General features: G+C 33.2%; 3 protein-coding genes across 3 annotated transcripts; all 3 read left to right on the top strand.

The window, feature by feature from the left end:
- The first annotated feature begins 1,831 nt into the window (after nucleotides 1–1,831).
- LOC124825833 (cysteine-rich receptor-like protein kinase 10) lies at nucleotides 1,832–4,995 on the top strand. The gene is made up of 7 exons (XM_047298547.2): nucleotides 1,832–2,753; nucleotides 3,029–3,163; nucleotides 3,263–3,384; nucleotides 3,469–3,679; nucleotides 3,878–4,115; nucleotides 4,266–4,416; nucleotides 4,561–4,995. Exons 1-7 carry the CDS (start codon nucleotides 1,970–1,972, stop codon nucleotides 4,903–4,905), a joined length of 1,986 nt encoding a protein of 661 aa, XP_047154503.1. The 5' UTR covers nucleotides 1,832–1,969; the 3' UTR covers nucleotides 4,906–4,995.
- Nucleotides 4,996–5,235: 240 nt separating this feature from the next.
- Nucleotides 5,236–9,362, top strand: LOC124825840 (cysteine-rich receptor-like protein kinase 25). The gene is made up of 7 exons (XM_088095658.1): nucleotides 5,236–6,152; nucleotides 7,371–7,523; nucleotides 7,662–7,783; nucleotides 7,866–8,076; nucleotides 8,171–8,414; nucleotides 8,566–8,719; nucleotides 8,839–9,362. Exons 1-7 carry the CDS (start codon nucleotides 5,378–5,380, stop codon nucleotides 9,169–9,171), a joined length of 1,992 nt encoding a protein of 663 aa, XP_087951784.1. The 5' UTR covers nucleotides 5,236–5,377; the 3' UTR covers nucleotides 9,172–9,362.
- A 2,327-nt stretch (nucleotides 9,363–11,689) lies between these two features.
- LOC124825841 (cysteine-rich receptor-like protein kinase 25) lies at nucleotides 11,690–15,698 on the top strand. Its single transcript, XM_047298556.2, has 7 exons — nucleotides 11,690–12,535; nucleotides 13,751–13,885; nucleotides 13,964–14,085; nucleotides 14,396–14,606; nucleotides 14,718–14,955; nucleotides 15,053–15,200; nucleotides 15,297–15,698. The coding sequence occupies exons 1-7, from the start codon at nucleotides 11,737–11,739 to the stop codon at nucleotides 15,609–15,611; spliced, it is 1,968 nt and encodes a 655-aa protein (XP_047154512.1). The 5' UTR covers nucleotides 11,690–11,736; the 3' UTR covers nucleotides 15,612–15,698.
- The last annotated feature ends 5,267 nt before the right edge of the window (nucleotides 15,699–20,965 follow it).

Consider the following 20,965-nt stretch of genomic DNA (forward strand, 5'->3'; position numbering starts at 1 on the left):
TAATTTCCTTTAAAAAGGTGTAATTTTTATTTTTACACATTTTATAAAATGGCATCACTCTGTTATAAATTTAATAGATCGATAAAATATGTAAAAAAATATATTATAATTTGGGGATAATCTTGCAAATTGGTGAAATGATAATAGATAAATAATAAAATATAGGTTTAATCATTTCGGAGGTTCCTATTTTCGGGGAGAATCTCAATTTGGTCCTTTTTTTTCTCGACGTCTCAATTGGGTCCCATTTTTGTGAAAATTGCAACAATTCGGCCCTTGCCGTTAAATTGAACCCAACGGCGTCAGTGTCTTGTTGACGTGGCACGCTGGAATGAGTTTTTAATTGACGTGTAGGGGATACTCCGTCTGACGTGTATATTTATATTTTTTTAAAAACAAACAAATGGAAAGTAGGATTTTGGTGTTTTTGATGATGGTGCTAAAGACGGGAATGGTAGTCGCGGAGGTGGCGGCTGGGGAGAAACCCACTGACCCCGGCGGTGGTCATCGACGGAGTCTAGTGGAAGCAGAGCTCTTACCTTTTTCCATGGCAGCTTTAATGGCATCCAAGAGATTCGTTCAACATGTTAATTAGGAATTGGGATTGGGAGAAGTTTGTCTTGACATTGTGGAGTTCTTGTAGGGTTCGTGCAAGGTTCAATCAATTTCACAAATTGGAGTATGAATTTGGGGATTTAGGTTTTAATTGAAATTGACGTTGACAGAGAGCATGCAGGTGTCGTCTTCGTCGGAGTTGTGGGAAGAGTGGAGGCCCCTTCGAACCTCACCTCCAACCTCGCCCCTGTCAGCTCCCTCGGAAACACCGCCGGCAAACCAACCTGTGACAGAAAAGCTCGGAAGCGGGCCTTACTCAAAGCGGGCCCAGGAGATGTTTTGGGACTCTTCAGCTTCTTCACGCTATCCTCCAACATGGCCAAAGCCCCCAAATCCTCTTTCCCACCCGACAGCACCAAATGCGGCTGTTGCGGAACCAAAGCCGACCCAAACCGCGATGGCGCGTGGTAAAGGGAACCCGAACCAGAACCCGAAGCAAAAGGCGAAGTCGTTGTTCGCTTGCGATGGTTGTGCTGAGCCGAAAAGGGAGAAGCTAAAGAGGGCGAAGAAGAAGGAACAACAACGGGGGAGACAGAAGAAATGGGTTTGGCGGCGGAGTTGAAATTGGGACATGTGTCGCGCTTGAGGTGTTCGGAGGCGGTGCGTGAAGGGTTGGAGGCGGAGAAAACAGCGTCGCAGAAGGTGCAACGGAGTTTCACTTTGGGGAGTCTCGTTTCAGTGTTGTGAGCCAGTAAGAGTTCCAGGTGTGTCCAGTACCATGCGCCTTTACCATTCTCCTAATTTTACAAATTTTTTAATTTAAAAACTATCTTAATACACATCATTTATCCACGTCAAGCAAAAAAAGCAGTATAAATCAGTACAGTGTGCCACGTTTATCAGATATTGATGCCGTTAGGCTCAATTTAACGGCAAGGGCCGAATTGTTGCAAATTTCACAAAAATGGGACCCAATTGAGACGCCAAGAAAGAAAAGGACCAAATTGAGATTCTGCCCGAAAATAGGGACTTCCGGAATGATTAAACCTAAAATATACTGTGATGCCAGATATAAATTCACTGTGCCTGGCAAATTTAAAAATCTAATTGCCTATTTAATTATTCATTGAGCTTTTACAATCTTTTAAAAAATTGAAATCTAGTGGCACTTCTAGATTATTACTATTGTTACGAAGACTGAAAAAAGAAGTTTCACATTAATTCCACATTGACTTGTAGCAAGCAAGCATTATTTGTGGTGGTTCCCTTTTGACGTGAAGACCAACCATTTCCCTCAGTAAACACATCTTCGTCGTCTATCAAACATCATGAAAGATCAGGCGCAATAACTAAACCTAATTTCAAATAAGAGAAAAACAGTTATTGTTAGTTTACCTCAGCGATTCTCTCCGAGATGTGCATCTTGAAATCCTCTTCAACCCACTTGGTTATAATTCTCTCCCTGTTTCTGTTCCTAAACTCTGCAAGTGAAGCTGCTCCTACATATACCACACATGTCTGCACAGATGGATCCTTTTACCTACCCAACACAACATTCCAAACCAACTTGAATCTCCTTCTATCATCCCTCGTCTCTAACGCCACCCTCCACGATGGTTACTACCTCACCAACATCTCCCTTGGAGCCCCTGGTGAGGTCAAGGGACTCTTCCTCTGCCGCGGTGACGTCACCCCCTCCGTCTGCCACGACTGTGTCGCCGCCGCTGCCGACAACATCATACGCCTCTGCACCAACACTACAGAGTCTGTAATATGGTATGACGAGTGTATGGTGCGCTACTCCAACCTTTCCTTCCTCAACGACATAGTACCAAGTGTCGGCATGGGTTCCCAACAGAGCATTCCTGATTCCGATATTACTAGCTTCAACAATTTTCTTGCATCCGCGCTGAAGGGTGTGGTGCAGGATGCCGTGAATTCTCTTTTGGGTAGAATGTTTGCCACAAGAGAAGCGAATTTCACTAGCTCAATGACTCTGTACGCCCTGGCGCAGTGTAGGCCTGATTTATCCGCCTTCACTTGCAACACGTGCTTAACAGGCGCCATCACTATCCTCGGTGAAGGAAAACGAGGTGCACGCAACCTGCTTCCTAGTTGTAATGTCAGATATGAATTGTACCCTTTTTACAATGTTTCCGCCGTCTCCACTAAACCAGAGTCTCTTTCCCCATCTTCAGGTATCAAAGTTTTATACCATATTAACATGTACCAAGCTCGTGTGCAGTTCGTTGATAATTTAGTATTCTCTAATCAAATTAAAGTTTTACATTCAATATTTGCATTAAAGATCAGTATAATTAGAAGATTAAACTATACTTCTGGATATAGAATAGAACTGAAGGCGCTTAAAAGAAGTGAATCTCAGCTTTGTCCTTGTAATATAAACATGTCACTGTCTAAATTTCATTGACCTTGTTAATGGGGTGTCTTAGAAAGTGATTAACCTGTACAGGAAAAAACAATATCTCTATAATTCTTGCTATTGCCGTCCCAATTGTCGTTGCGGTGCTACTTTTCATAGTTGGCGTCTGCTTCCTACGCAAGAGGGCAAGCTATAAATACAATAACTCTTTTGGCCAGGATTCAAGTAATCTCTCTTTCTCCGTCAAAATGATTGTTTAGTGTAATCTGTCTCACTTGCCTTTCATTTGGTGGCTGATGATTACTATCTTTCTTTGCTGTGTAGTTGTGGAAGGTCTTAGCGATGGGGACTCCTTGCAATTTGACCTGGCTATGATTGAAGCTGCCACGAACAGATTCTCGGATGAAAACAAGATTGGCAAAGGTGGATTTGGGGTGGTTTATAAGGTATGAAACATGTTTTCTGAGTAACACATCATAATTCGTTTTATGATAAAGTAGTTAACTGGTTTATTCCAATGCTTGTTTTAGGGTGTCCTACCTGATGGACAGGAGATAGCTGTGAAGAGGTTGTCAGTAACCTCCTTGCAGGGTGCAGTAGAGTTCAGGAATGAAGCCGCCCTTGTGGCCAAGCTTCAACATAGAAATTTAGTGAGACTATTGGGATTTTGCTTGGAGGGCCAGGAAAAGATTCTTATCTATGAATACATACCAAACAAAAGCCTTGATTACTTTCTATTCAGTAAGTACCTTTTGTACTTTTCTTGCATGTGACATCTCAATTAGTGCAGTTATTGATTTTCCTCAACAGACTAATATGACACCTCATAAACAGAGTAACTTCATTGAACATAGTTGGAGGATTCATAGTTTGTGTAAATGGAAATTGTTGTAATTTCGCTGTTATAATCTGAGTATTTCATTTTGACAAATTTTGTAGATTCTATGAAGCAAAGAGAGTTAGATTGGTCACAACGCTACAAGATTATAGTTGGCATTGCTAGAGGAATTCTTTATTTACATGAAGATTCTCAACTTAGAATTGTTCACCGTGATGTCAAAGCTAGCAATGTTTTATTAGATGAAAATATGAACCCAAAGATTTCTGATTTTGGCATGGCAAAGATTTTCCAGGCAGACCAGACTCAAGTAAATACAGGAAGAATAGTTGGGACTTAGTAAGTCCAATGTCTTTATGTTATCTCCACTTGCATACATAACTTATGTTATACAGATAGTTAGTTAAGTTCAGCGGGAAAAGGTGTATTCTTTCCAGAACTTTTGCTGTTTTATTTTTCCTAAATAAGGGGATTATATTGTTGTTTCAGTGGTTACATGTCTCCGGAATATGCAATGCGTGGTCAGTTTTCCATGAAATCGGATGTGTTCAGCTTTGGTGTCTTGGTCTTGGAGATTGTGAGTGGCAAGAAGAATACTGATTTTTATCAATCGAATCACGCTGATGACCTCTTAATCTTTGTGAGTATAAGCAATAGTAATAGTAATTTCTTTCCTTCTGCTCTGCTGATGCCATAGGTAGCTGCAATACCTATAGGTACAGACTCTCAGTGGGTGAGGAAATGAGGCATTACTAGTTTAAATACTAACATTATACTACTACAGGCTTGGAAGAAATGGACAGAGCAAACACCAATGGAGTTTGTGGATCCAACTCTGAGAGGTTCTTGTTCGAGAAATGAAGTAAACAGATGCATCCACATTGGTTTATTATGCGTTCAGGAAAATCCATCAGACCGACCATCAATGGCCACAATTGCACTTATGCTTAACAGTTATTCAGTGACCATGTCAATGCCACGACAACCAGCATCTTTCCTGCGTGGAAGAAATCCTAACAGGTTTAACCGAGAGCTAGAGTCTGATCAGTCTACCACCGATCAATCTACCTCCTGTTCAATTCCATACTCTGTGAATGAAGTATCCGTCACTGAAGTATATCCTCGCTAAAGGATTCATTTTAAGTCTTCTTCCATCAATCTAGTGTAATCAATTTTATCAACTACTGTATCTAAATTAAAGCATACATCTTTTATCTCATCCATTTAAGTGTCTCCTTGAGATATTTCCATTTTACACATCATACCTTTAAACAAACAAAAAAAAAGTAATAAAGGCAAGTCCTTTATTTTCTTTAAACAACTTTTGTACACGTATATCCTACTAAACTTGTTATTAATTATATATATATTTTTTAAGAAAATAGAATCTCTAGATATGACTAAGTCTTATGTATAATACATGTTCGAGTTTGAAGTCAGCGAAAATGTAATGATGACGCAAACGCGGCCGTGTAAGCTACGCGTCGGGAAAGGCGCCCTCCAAATCATATGAGAGCTTCATATTAACCACAAAGGTTTTCCACTATCATAATCTAAAAAGATAAGCTGCAGAATTTCTCCTATTAATTATTCAATCCAACATGCTAGCCTCCAACTTCTGTACAACCTCGTTAACACTTCAATTACTATGTCTGTTATGCATGCTTTTTCTTGCATCTGCATCAGCAGCCATTTACAGTGCCCACTACTGCAGCAATGAAACCTTTTACTCACCCAACACCAAATTTCAATCCAACTTGAATACCCTTCTCTCTTCTCTTGTTTCAAACTCCTCCCTTCCCTCCAACAGCGGTTTCCTCCGAACCTCCGTCGACGACATTGACGGCCGTTTCCTCTGCCGCGGCGACGTCAACCCGACCGTCTGCCATGGCTGCGTCGCCGCAGCAGCAGCCAACATAACTCGCCTCTGTCCCAACGATACCGAGTCCTACATCTGGTACGACGAGTGTACGCTAATCTACTCCAACAGCACCTTCGACAATGATGACATAGTTCCCGGGTATCCCCTCAACGACGAAGGAAGCACCGTTAACTCAAATCAGGACCACTTCAACCAATTACTGTCGAACTTGTTAAACAGTTTGGAGGGAAAAGCTTTGGCGAGTTCCATGGGAGAGAAGAAGTTCGCCGCAGGTGCGGTGAGTGTGACGACCGCGCAAACGCTGTATGGAATGGCGCAGTGCGAGCCAGACTCAACGAGTGGTCGCTGTGAGGCGTGCTTTCGAAGCGCAATTGCAGCTATTCCATCGTGTTGCAACGGAAGCGGAGGAGCAAGGCTTCTGCTTCCCATCTGTAGCATCAGATACCAACTGCATCCTTTTCTGTACAATTCCACCATGCTCATTCCTTCTTCAGGTATATGCATACTATATATATGATCGAGTATGAGTCTTCTCCGCTAACCAAAGTTTCTTGTGTAGTGTTTTTTCTCTCAATAGTCCTAAAACGTTTTGAATCAGTTCATTGATATCTTTTTCAGTATATTTTTACACACATAAAATTTTTACATTTATTTAATACTATCATTTTTTACTTTTTATTTTTTTCTTTCTTAAAAAAAATATAATTATATATTAAACGAATATAAAAGTATGTAATATTACCATTACTCTTATGTACTGTTTTTATAGTCTTTCTGCTTTCGGTTTATTATTTAATTTTGATATGTTGTATAGTGTACAGATATTTTTTAATAAATCTAGAAGAAATAATCGCAGTTATATATCTTGTTTTAACATTCATTCCTTTTTTATCTAAAGAAATTATTTTCTTTTTTATCTTTAAAACTTTTTGCCAATTTGGTCATTCCAAAAACTGTGATTATTTTTAATTTTGAGTCATGAACGAAAGTACATGAGTGAATTTAATGATACAGGTTTTTGTTTCAAAATTAAGAAAAAAGTATAATTAAACAAATTCAAAATAATTTACATAATTTTTTATAGGATAACGTATAATTGAATGATGGTGTAAAAGAGATTAAAATTGTCAAGTAATAGTAATTTTTATCAGTTTACTAATGTCATTCTTAAGTCAACCTTGTTTTTGCGGTCTTTAAGGAGGAAGTTGGTTCCATTATGTTGGGGCCACATGTATTTAAGGATGATAGTATAAATAGCATAATTCTGTATATAATTGTTTTTTTCTTTAACTTCTATCTAATCAACAATAAGATTTTTTGTTTAAATTTCTGAAAAAAAAAATATTTATTTTGGTTTGTTTTCTTATTAATAAGTAGACTCTATTAACGTATTGCTAATTTTTTTTTTAATTTTTTATCATAATATTTTTTAATACGAGGATTATAAGTATAAACAAGGGATTTAATGCATATTCTTTTTCAATATTCATTCCACATCATGTAATACTTGTTTTAACTTAATAAATACGAGTAATAAAATTGACACAAACAATAAAAACAAGTGAAACATAAATATTTAATTTATCAAGTATCTAATTTACGAAATTTAGTATTTAGCCTAAGCAAAAATGAAACTTCAAATTTATTTAGGCTCTAAAAAAAGTTCATTGTGGTTTAAATAGTATTTGTTTTCATTTTCATGTTTTTAAAAGAGGTTCCTTGGAGAGGTAGCAAAAGTACATTGATGATCGTGGCAATTGTTCTCCCGATTGCTATTTTGGCGCTGTTCTTGTTCATAGGATGCTGTTGGTGGCGAAGAAGGCAAAGAGAAAACCGTGAGGATGTCCAGGACGTGAATGATAGCCGTAATATTTTTTTTTCTTTCTTTCTGAAGAAAATAGAAGTTGAAGTTGTTGTCCAGTCTGATAATTTATGTATTTCAAGGCTTGAACAGTGTGCTTATTTTTGCAACTACTATAACTTCGTATTGCTTTTTAATGCAGTTAGGAGATATTTGACTGAGGAAGAGTCTTTGCATTTTGACTTGGCTACAATAGAAGCAGCCACAGATAGTTTCTCAGATGAGATGAAGATAGGAGAAGGTGGATTTGGGGCGGTTTATAAGGTATATGAATTAATTAATAAATTTCTTATGGTAAAAGATACAGTGTGTAGAGCTGTGGTAATAATGTGAAGAATGGTTTTAGGGTACCTTTCCTAATGGAGAAGAGATAGCTGTGAAGAGGCTATCAAGAACCTCCCTCCAAGGTGACAGAGAATTCAAGAACGAGGTTCTACTTATTGCTCAGCTTCAACACAAAAACTTAGTTAGACTGTTAGGCTTTTGTATGGAGAGAACGGAGAGGATACTGGTTTACGAGTTTATCCAAAATTCCAGCCTCGACCACTATCTATTTGGTTTGTTATCTTCAAACCTTTTCTTCTGGCTATACTGTTGGAGATATTATATGAACTAATTGTTCTTAGAATTGCAATTTTGTTTAAATTGTAGGTCACGAAGACCATGGAGTTCTAGACTGGGCAAGACGTTACAAAATTATAGTTGGGATTGTACGTGGAGTTCAATATCTCCATGAAGATTCTCGGCTAAAAGTAATACACCGCGATCTCAAGGCATCTAATGTTTTACTAGATGCCGATATGAATCCAAAGATTTCCGACTTTGGAATGGCAAAGGTTTTCCATGGAGATCAAAGTCAAGAAAATACAAGAACAGGAAGGGTAGTTGGAACTTTGTAAGTTAAATGTAATTGTAGATTATGGTATACCTTATACCAGCTGAAAGAATTGTTTCTGAACAGGAATATCTTTCATTTCCCCGTTTGAAAATCTTGCGTGTTATTTACTGGAGTCTACGTGTTAACAATTTTTCTTTCTTATTTATAGTGGTTACATGCCTCCAGAATATGCCATGCATGGGAAATTCTCAGAAAAATCCGACGTGTTCAGTTTTGGAGTCTTGGTTTTGGAGATCCTTAGTGGCAAGAAGAACACAAGTTATTATCGATCACATGAGGATAATGATGACCTTCTGAGCTTTGTAAGTTTTGAACTACATTTAACATGTTTTGGTTTAGTTATGTCAGATTCTGCGGAAAAGGCCTGGAGGAAAATATATTGGAATTTTAGTTGTTTAGTCTAACTAAAGTTTTGGCACAGGCTTGGAAGACCTGGATAGATCGAACACCGTTCCAGATATTGGATCCAAAACTGAGAGGTTCTTATTCTAGAAATGAAGTTCAGAGATGCATTCATATTGCTTTATTATGCGTTCAAGAAAACCCAGTTGAGAGACCATCAATGGCGACAATAATGCTTGCATTGAACGCTTATTCAGTAACTTTAGGGTTGCCCAGACAGCCAGCATCTCTTGTGAGAGGAAGAGTAACAACAGAGAGATTAAGACACCAGCATGATTCTGATCAGTCCAACAGTTCTTCAATCCCTTATTCTGCTGCTGATTCATTAATCACTGAAGTATGTCCTCGTTAAAAAGGTTGTGATCAATATCAGTTAATTGAACCCTTCTATAGTATTCTATAAGCAACTATTTCTATGTGATGAAATGAATAAATTCACCAACTTTAATTGAGAAACAAGGTGTTTCATAAACTATAGTTTGTATATGACATAATTTTTTAAACATATTTTATTTTTCAAGTAATCGAATGGATTTTGTAACACGTATTATCTTTGTTTTTCCACTCTGATGATTGATTTCTATATTAACTCAACGATAACATAAAGTTAAAAATGATTTTTATATTGATTTAAATCACATGATCATGTAGTTTTCTTTTAGTCAAAGATATTAAGAGAGAGCATAAATTAAAAACATTCCGTTTGTGTCGTTTATTGATGGTGTAGAATAGAGATGACTTGATAATTAAAATTAATAATTCATTCCTTCTCTCTTCTTAAAGTAAATAGTAATTGGTTGACTTGATATATTCACGGTCTTATTCATCGTACGGCCATTAACTTATTCTGGTTCTCACTAATCTTGATATAGAATGTGAGTATTTTCTATACTGTTCAGTCCAAAATCCGTTTTGAAAATTAATGTAAAATATATATAAAATAACCAATTTAAAAACCTTTTTTTTAATGATAGTATTGTTTTCTATTTTCTTCATTTCTTCATATAATATATAAAAAATAAAATGATTTTATTCAAATAAACGTGGAATAATGCTTTACAAATCATGTTTTTTCTTCCAAAAGTTTTGAAAGTTTATCTATTTGAATTTTAAGTGTGAGTATAAGTTTTATATTGTGTAGAAATGAAAAAACAAAGTATTATTATATAAAAATTAAGATCCATTAACCTATAGTTTTTAGATTCTAGATAGAAAGTGATATCAATCTCTCGTATAAACTCAGATTTCATTAATATTATATCTTTCTGCTAAATTTTTTTTCGTTAAATTTGATACATCTCACTCTCTTTTTATATTGGTGAACATTTATCTAACATTTATCTGTCTAAACCACCAAACTAATAGATTAACTCAAATAAAAACATAAAAGTATTATAAAAAAAATACTATAGAAGTTTATAACATAAAAAAAAATTAAAAGTTTGAATTGGAATATTGTTTATTGCAAATCTAAATGCTATTTTGTAATAAAAAGGTAAGACTTCACCTCATCATAAATTTAATTTAATTAATTTCCTCCACATCTAATTAAAAATGCATCTCTAATGTGTTTGCGAACACCAATCTCACTGGTAGCCAACACGAACTTCTTTCATCTCAAATATGGCTTATTTTGCAAACTATACCTTTATAGTACATATCCTTTGTACGTATTTTTCTATTTGATATATATATATATATATATATATATATATATATATATATATATATATATATATATATATATATATATATTTTTTTTTTTTTAAATGAGATTTAAAGATAGAGTATTTCTTATTTATTACTCGCGATTACAGTATATGTCTGGTGTCTTAGTTTAAAAGAGAGAAGAAAAGTCGTGATTGAAGACTGCGGATATCACTACAAAATATGAAACAAAATCTCCCGTTGAAAATTATAAGGCAAGGCCAAATATCGATTAGATAACTTTATATTTTATTTTTAGGAAAAATGGCCTCAGATTCCAAGTGATATTACGCAAGGTATAGGGCAACTTTGATCCTGGCAGTAAACTAAAAAAATATTTTAAACTAATAAAAACAAATATAATTTAGTAATATTATTACGATTTATTTAAATTTTCTATCTATAAAGTTATTTGTTAGCCATCATGATAAACTTTCAAAGTTATTCTTTTGAATTAATAAAATTATTTAATACAAAGGAATTCACAACGTTGTTCTATGATTCTACGGATAAAAACCCTTAAGTATTGTACTTAACTTTGATTATATTATAGAAAGTATTTATTTTGTGTAATATAACAGTTTTTACAGAAAAAGTACTGAGATTTTTTACTAATAAACCAGCATGATTTTGTACCTTGGGAAGAAATAGTTATTTGAAAGTTATCTGAGAATAGAGTGATGAACATGCGAGCTGATGCATGGATGGGACCTGACAGGAGGCTGCGGTCAGCGAAGGGGTTCTTAAATTCTTTCTTAACCCTAATCCCAATTTAAGTGCTGTTCATTTGTTGTTTTAGTCGTTCAGAAAAGGTTTTAAAATAGCAATTCTTTAAATTTTTAATCATAAACTTATGTTTAAGTCAAACATTATGTTAATCGATCAACTCAAGAAATGGTATGGTTTGAATGCATTTAACATGTGAACTAATGCAAAATTGACAAAACAGAGTGAAACGATCGATATCAACCGGAAAGTAGCTTTTTCAAACTTTAATCCTTAGTTTTTTAATGAAGTGGACTGGGTCTTCGTGTGGTTGCTTCTAGACCCTGCATTTCAATTTGTCCAACGTCACGCACTGAAAATGACTCTGGAAATGTATGTGTAAAAGAAAAATTCCGACAGTTTATCATTTTATGGTTTACAATAACTTATAGTTAATAATACATTTACTATTCCCATTCCAAAATCTTCTGTTGTGCGCAAAAGAATGTTTTGGCGTAACATGTTCCTCTCCACCACCACCAACCATGTTACCTTTCTTCTGTTCCTGTCTCTGTTCGTAATCGAACCGTTTTGTTCCTCTGCAGCTCCGGTTTACAATTACTGCCCAACCAACGCAACCTACAATTCCACCGCAACATTCGAAAACAATCTTAAATTCCTCCTCCAATCTCTTGTCTCCAACGCTTCCGAATCCGACGGCTCCTATTCCACCTTCATGGGCTTGGGGTCCGCAAACGTCGCCAGCGGCTCTTTACTCTGCCGCGGCGACGTCTCCCTCGCCACGTGTAACGACTGCATAACCACCGCCGCCACCGAAATAACACAACTCTGCCCCAATAAAACAGAGTCCATAATATGGTACGACGAGTGCATGATCCGTTTCACCAACACCTACTTCAGCCCCACCAGCATCGAACCGGGAGCCAGCTTGTCGAACGATGAAAACATCTCCGCCTCGGACTTGGTCAGCTTTAACAGCACGTTGTTCGGCTTGTTGGACGATTTGGTGGAAGAGACTGCGAGTTCTAACTCGGCGAGGAAATTCGCCACTGGCGATAGAGAATTCGCCGGATCCTCGCCTCAGAGACGGGTGTACGCTCTAACGGAGTGTGATCCGGAATTAACGAATAGTGTGTGTGAAGAGTGTTTGCAAAACGCCATTTCAACTCTTCCGTCGTGCTGCGAAGGAAAACAGGGCGCGAGGGCTCTGCTTGCACTGTGCAATGTTAGATACGAATTGTTTCGGTTTTACAATGAGAGCGCCACGTCAGCACCTTCATCAGGTATTTTTCTTAACAAATATGTAACCTATTTACTAGTATAAATAGTTTTTCTATTTAATGAAATTACCTGAGTATAATGTATTACATTGTTCAGTAATCTCTATATTTTTTGTTTACTATCTCAAAAACATGTTAATTAAGGATCATATCTATTCCATTTATCTGTACTTGGATTAATCAGCAATGCTTTTCTGTATTTCATTTAATTTCATTATACCCGTGGAATTATAAATACTAAAATTATTTTTTTAATTAATTTACTTTATATTTGGGATTTGTCTTTTTTGTTTTTTGTTTTTCCATCTCATTGTATGACGCTGCTCATTCCAGTAGTTTGGAATCATCAAACCCTAATTTCCAAATTTTCAAATCGATCAACAGCAGCCTCAAACTTCCCCTTCGAGTTCATCCACTGTTGGTTCTGTCGTGAGGGAAAGAGGTAGAGACGATGGAGGAACAATCGTCGTCATCACTGGTACTGTCTATGGTGGCAGAGGAAAGCACAAAATTGGATTTCATCAAAAGTAGAAGAGATAACGATAACAGTGTCTCTCCTCCCTAACTTCTTCGCTCGCTGGGACACTATAACGATGTACTTCATCTCCATCGTACTCGTCAATGCCGCCTGCAAACGGCGAAAATGGCGTCGCTCCAGGCACAGTGACAAATGGAAACGACGGTGACTGAGATGCCACTTTGGGAGCTGGAGGCGATAGTGAAAAACCGAACAACGGAAATGGACGTATAGAGATTCCGGCGACGGAGACATCATCATTGCCACCATCAGAGGAAGTTGTGTTGCTAAAGATGGTGGCGGCGGAAAATATTGGACGAGTAAAGTTTCCAGTGATGATGAGGACGGTGTTGGAGGCGTCAGTAACACTGAGGGTGACAGAGAGAAACCAAATATGAAAAAGAGAAGATGTCACTGGTAGTGCGTTGGATGAACTCGACGGAAGGAAATTGAAACCGCTCTTCAGCAATATGAAAAATTGATTAGTGTTCGTGAATTGGATTCATGTGATCGCAGCATACTAATCTTCATCAATTTCAGAGAGGATACTACAGAAATTACCTTATGATTAAGTTAAAGAATATATTGATGATGATTAGTTAGAATGCTAAACAGTTAATGACATGCTTATGTATATGTAATGAATCATCTTTCTTTTTGAAATTACTAAAGCCTGTTTTCTCGTGCAATTATTTATGCAGGAAATAACAATTATATAATTCGAGTAATCTTAATCGTTGCCCTGGTTATTGTGTCGATAATTCTCTTATGCGGTGTCTGCTATTTCATATTGAAAAGATCAAAGAGGAGATACAACACTCTTCTAAGGGAAAATTGTAAGTGATCTATAAAGCCTGACACTTTCCCATTTCTTTAAAAGACTAAAATTACTTTTCTCGTGGATTTTCCTGTAGTTGGAGAAGAAAGTTCCACTTTGGAATCGTTACAATTTGATTTGGCCACAGTGGAAGTTGCCACAAAGAAGTTTTCACATGAAAACAGGATAGGTGAAGGTGGATTTGGAGATGTTTATAAGGTGTGATAAAGTGTTATTAAATATATATACATATATGTATACATGTATACATACATGTATACATGTATGTATACATACATGATACATGTATGTATACATGCATGTATACATGTATGTATACATACATGTATACATACATGTATACATGTATACATACATATATGTATACATGTATATATATATATATATATACATATATATATATATATATATATATATATATATATATATATATATATATATATATATATATATGCATGTTTGTTTCTATTTGTTTCTTGTAGTTAACCTGTTTTTTTTATGCTATTAGGGTATCCTTCCCGATGGACGACAAATAGCAGTTAAAAAACTTTCACATAGTTCAGGCCAAGGGGCAGCAGAATTCAAGAATGAGATTTTGTTAATAGCAAAACTTCAACATAAAAATTTAGTGACATTATTAGGATTTTGTTTGGAAGCTGAAGAAAAGATGCTTATCTATGAATTTGTGCCTAATAAAAGCCTGGACTACCTTCTCTTTGGTAAGTTTATCTTACTACTGTTTATTGTTGAGCTTTGAAATACTTTAGCCGGTAGAAAAACTCTCCATCATATTGTTTTATCTTACTTTTGATCTAATATTTCATTTGCAGAACCATACAAAAGTAATCATATGAACTGGTCAGACCGTTACAGAATTATACAAGGAATTACACAGGGAATTTTATATCTACATGAACATTCACGATTAAAAGTTATACACCGTGATCTTAAACCCAGTAATATATTATTAGATAATGATATGAATCCAAAGATTTCAGATTTTGGATTAGCAAGAATGGTTGCTGTAGATCAATATCAGAGAGAAACAAAGAGAATCGTGGGAACATAGTAAGTAATTTTCAAGCACAATTTTTATCTTATCTATTATTGACGTTTTTAATTTATTGAAATATACTTGTTTTCTAACATTGATGTTTGTAAACAGTGGATATATGTCACCAGAATATGCAATGCATGGACAATTCTCAGAAAAATCAGATGTTTTCAGTTTTGGAGTTATAATATTAGAAATAGTAAGTGCGAAAAAAAATGCACGAGAAGTTTTCCAAGACGATGATGACCTCTTGAGCTATGTATGTATTTATTTGTGTGAGATTATTTTACATTAATTGATGCTAATCAGGCAAGGCAACGATCCAATTAATATTTGATTTATGAATTTGTTGCAGGCTTGGGATCAATGGAGGGATCGGACACCATTAAACATATTAGACAAAAATATTAAGGAATCTTGCAATCACAGTGAAGTCATAAAATGCATCCAAATAGGTTTATTATGTGTACAAGAGAAGCCTCATGACAGACCTACAATGACACAAGTTGTTTCATATCTCAGTAGCTCTTTATCTGAGTTGCCATTTCCTGAAAAACCCATAAACTCTAATCAAAGTGGACTAGTTCAAAAGATGTTAGTAGGAGGATCCAGTTCAGGTTCTGCGCAAACAATAAATGAAATGTCTGTGAGCATATTTATCCCTCGGTAGTATTTGTATAGTCTTGTATATAAATAAATGGTATATCCTAGCTAGTTAAAATATTTATTAATTTGATTCTATTTATCTTCGACTTAAGATTTCACAATATGCGATACATAACTTGCCATTATTTAAATTAAATAACCGTTTCATTTGATAGAAAAATATAATCACTCATGAGAACTATTAATGGTTGTTACAGGGGATACATGCCCTTTACTCCTTAAGAAGGATATGTTTAGTTTGAAAATATATAATTTTACTATTTTTGTTTAAATGTGATTAAAAGTACCACTTTTTTTATCATAAATATGTTTCAGGAAATGGTTAAAAGAAGAATGAATTATTTGCTAAACATTTTGTAGAAAAATAGCAGTAATGGGCGTAAAACATAGAGGCTCACAAAAGAAAACATGTAAAAGACGTCAAAAGTTAGACTGTTTTACTCTGCACTTTCAATCATTTTATCACGTAACTCTAATTTTTTTTTAAAATTATAAAACTGTTCTTACAATTCAAAATCTCTTACATCTCATTTTTTTTATGTTTTATCGGATATTTTTAAAAGAAATTTTTTTATCAAATTTTAAAATTCGACAAATTTTTTTTATTTTTTTCAATGAAAATCTCGAAACTTGAAAATTTTTTATTTTTTTTATTCGATTTTAAGATTCGATAAAGAAAAATAAAAAGTTATTTTTAGAAATTTGAAATGTAGGATGAAATCATAGGCATAGGATGAAACAGTCCGAAAGTTAAAGATTCGGCCCGCAAACATTTTTGCCGGTCACCATATATTATTTAACATCAAACTGCGACACTTCCTAGAGAAAATTTTCATCTTATATGTAAAGTCCCAAAGGATTGCAAAATCACTAACAACATTTGTATTTTGATTTTGACTGTAATTCAAAACTGCCACTACTTTCTGTTAAACCAATTTAAGCATTGGCTATTAAGTCTGTTAAACTTATTTTTGGTCAAACATTTTATTTATTTATTTTAACTATTCTTAAAATTCATTATTTCTTTCTCTGTAATACGTGCAATTTTGACTTTGAAAATTTTAACTTATGTTTACATATCTAATCACTTTTACATTATGCATTTTACTTGTGATATTTGTATGTTATTTTATAAAACTAAAAATAGTGGCCTATAGTAAAGTGAAAAAAAAATTATAATTGATAGCTTTGTTTCTGTATTTTTAAATTGATTCAATTAAATCCATTTTGCATGAACTTTTCATATTCTAGTTTTTAAAGCATTCTCTAATTTTTTATATATTTTATTTAATTAAAAAGCTTAGACGAGCACAAATATTTTTTTTTCACTTTAACCAAATGATTCAAAAATATCATTTTACACTGACTCTGAATAAAAAGTGATAATTAAATAATATTGTAGGATCACTCCAAAGTCCTTTCCCAAAATCACAATTTATTTCCTGGAGAAATTGTTGTTGTATGTGCTCTATAAGTTTTGAATCCGGACACATTTAGAAACTGGGTTTTTAATAAAATTTTATGTTCTATTGAATATTCAATAAAATTATATTTTTCAATTGTTTAATTTTTCTATTAAATTATTATATGAATGTTCTCATATCTCTAGTCCAATTTTATAATTTTATAGGTTTATAATTTTATAGTAGAATATAAAATAGTTTGAACATTACAAGATTATTAAAGAAATTACACAAGAAATTTCTTATTTACATTAATATTCAACATTAAAAGATTAAAAATTATACATTATGACTTCAAATCGAATAATGTGTTGTTAGATGACAATATGAACCAAAAGATATCTAACTTTGGTATGTCAAGATTTAAACATATTTTATTTTCAAGTAATCAAATGTAATTTATAACACGTGTTTTAAATCGAATTGACAATTCTTATTCATTGAATTATTAAATGTTTCTTTACTTCTGTATTTTCACTCTGATTATTGATTTATACATTAGTTGTAACAATAAGATATAGTTAAAAAATTATTTTTATACGGATTTAAATAATATGTAGAATTTTTTTTTTTAACATAAGTTATACTAATCATAATAGATATACAATTTTACAAAAAATGGAAAAATGTACAACTTTGTTATGTGTGTATAATTTTGGTTTAGTCAAACATATCTATTACAATAACTTCCAAATAGAATTTACTACAAGAAAATAAATTTATTAGTAAATTTAAATTTATCAAACAAATTTACTAATAAATTCTAGAATTTAAATTATTAATAAATATTCTTTTTAATAATAAATTTGATAGTAAAGTTTATTGATAAGATTTTTTGAAAATTTATAATTTGTATAAATGATAGATATTTTTACAATAATTAGTTTGATTATCAATTTCATAAAAAAATCTCTTTGGTAAATTTGTAAATTTTATCATTAACGAAATTTAATTTTTCGTCAATAAATTTATTAGTAAATTAAGCGGCAAATTTTTCATAAAGTATAATGATATTTTTTTTATATTTAAAGAGGAGGAGATATGTAAGAAGAAGATGAGAAAAAAGAAGAGGAGATAAAAAGTTTAAGCGGACGTTGGTGACAATAATGGAAGCGTTACAATGATTTGAAAGTATGACCATAGTGAAAGAGTTGAAGGAGGATGAACTAAAAATGGTAATAATGGTGATGGACTGGATGGTGATTGATGGTGGTGGACTGGATGGTGATGGGTGGTGAAGAGGTGGTAAGGAGAGGAGAAAGAACAAGAAGAAAGGAAATCAAATAGAAATTGGAAGAACTCAATTGCGACTTTTATCAATGGTTCACGAGAGATTCTTAACTTTACTTTTATATGTCTTTCATAAAATTACGATATCTTTACTTTTTGGGTTAGTTCATAAATCTTAGTTTGTGTAGTTGATTTTGAATTTTGATTTTTTTAAATGTTGATTAGTGATAAATCACATGATAATGTGGGATACCTGGTGAGTTATTTTTCTTGTCTACAAAATTAGGGCTTATAATCAGGACTAGACTATTTATTGCACAAATAAAAAGACAATGTATATTCATTGTTTTATTACTTGTACCGTCAATATTGTGGATCTCACCAATCTTGAAAGATAAAGAATGTTAACATTTTCTACATTATTCACCATATGAAAACCTTTTTCTTTTTTCTTGTAATGATAGATTTTGAAGCATAAGAAAAACTTTAGAACTGGGATTTAAATATAGTTTTTAAATTTTTTTACAAAATAAGTGTTTAAGCATTTTTTTAGGAGTTAGATGGTATGCAATTAAAGTTAAACATTGAAGTATTTTAAGAAATGTTTAGGAAAAATTTTAAAATAAAAATAATAATGTAATGTTATTTTTATACTAGTTCGCTCAAACTGAACTACGTCGAGTTCTTCTTTAAACACTCTTAAGAAATTTTACAAATATTAGAAGTTTATAACACGAGTTTAACTATTCCTAATTTTACAACTAATCCAACTAGTTCAAACGAGTTTCTCAACTTATGGTATAAAGCTAGTCCAATTCACTTATGAATCTAAAAGCAACAAAGTATTTTTTAAAATTCAATTACACAAGATTACTCTCGTAGAAATGATATAAAATTGATACAATGAGGTTCTAAAAATTTGTAAAGAAAACTTTTCTTTTTCCAAAGAAAGAGACTTAGAGAACGTTAACTTAAAGATAAAACAGGAGCATGAGAGTATGCAAATATAATTCTCTTGTTCTTCTCTTCTCTTCATGTATTTATATGAACTTCTTCGAAAAAGATTAGTTCCTCTAAGCATTGATTTTCTTGTAGGGATGTATCTTTTTAATACAAGGTCAAATGTTACGTTGCGTCTTGCAGAAGCAGCTTTGTAGCTTGTACGGAAGAGAGAAACCTAAGATATGGAGGAAACATTCCTATAATACTTTTTTATCTCTTAACATTCTTATGATTATGATAGAGGCTTTTGAATAAAGTTGCGTACTCAAATAATTTGCACAGGAAAAAAAAACACAAAAAAATAGTCTAAAATACTAATACATACATGCATTAAAATGTTAGGGTTTACTTAGGGTTTAACGTTTAACCTTTAAGATATATAGTTTAATGTTTTATCTATACAATTTGTTTGTCTAATCTATTTCATTCATACATTTTTATTAAACTTTAAAACAAAGTTTACTTAATTTTAGATTATTTTTTATTTTCTTCATATAACAAATACATTAAAAAGTAAAATGAATTTATTCAAATACCATGTGGACTTCTTCACAAGTCATGTTCTTCCTTCCAAAAGTTTTTGAAAATCTATCTCACTCCCCTTTTAATTAGTGAACATTATCTAACATTTAGTGTCTCAACCCACCAACATAATATATTAACTCAAACAGAAACATAAAAGTGTTATAAAAAAAGTAAGGGATCTAAGAAGTTTTAAAAATAAAAAATTGAATTTAAATATTGTTTATTTCAAATCTAAATGGTATTTAAGTAATAACTTTAATAAAAAAGTAAAACTCCAGCTCATCATAAATTTCACCTATTTAATTTCCTACTCATATCCAATTAACGTGTTTGCGAACCAATTGGTTCAACCAAACTCACTGGTAGCCAACACGAGCTTAGTTCATCTCCAATACCTATTTTGCAAACTATACCTTTATAGTACATATCCCTTTGTACGTATTATTTTATATGGTATTTTTTTTGTTATTTTAATTTTTGAAATAAGATTTAAGATAGTATATACCTTTTTTATTACTCGCAATTACAGTATATGGCTGCTGTTTTAGTTTAAAAGAGAGGGGAAAAGTCGTGATTAAAGACTGTGGATATCTGGCATTGAATACAGAATATAAAACAAAATGTCGTGCAGAAAATTATAAGGCATGGCGAAATACCAATTAGATAACTTCAGATTTTACTTTTAGGAAATATAGTTTCAGATGCAGTGATATTACGCAAGGTAGGGAAACTTTAAATCCTGACTGTAAACTTTTAAAAAATTATTTTAAACTGATAAAAACAAAAGTAATTTAGTAACATTATTCCTATCTATTTAAATTTCTATATATAAAGTTATTTATTAGCCATCATGAAAATTATTTAATAAAAAGGAATTCACAGCGTTGTAGATATTACGGATAAAATTTAAAATTTAGGTGGGTGTGTTTTTGGTTTATTGAAGAAGAAAATTCAATTCAGAAATATCATTCAGAAACTCAACCTAAAAATATCATTCCTCGTATATATTTAATTGAAATTTATCTTAATGCATGCATGGGACCTGACAGGAGGCTGCGGTCAGCGAAGGGGTTCTTAAGTTCTTTCTTAACCCTTCTCTCAAGGCCGTGTTTTTTTAGTGGATTTAAAAGAATGGATT

This window comes from Vigna umbellata, chromosome 8, assembly GCF_029865625.1.
Source record: "Vigna umbellata cultivar VRB3 chromosome 8, Vumbellata_1.0, whole genome shotgun sequence".
Taxonomy (NCBI): domain Eukaryota; kingdom Viridiplantae; phylum Streptophyta; class Magnoliopsida; order Fabales; family Fabaceae; genus Vigna; species Vigna umbellata.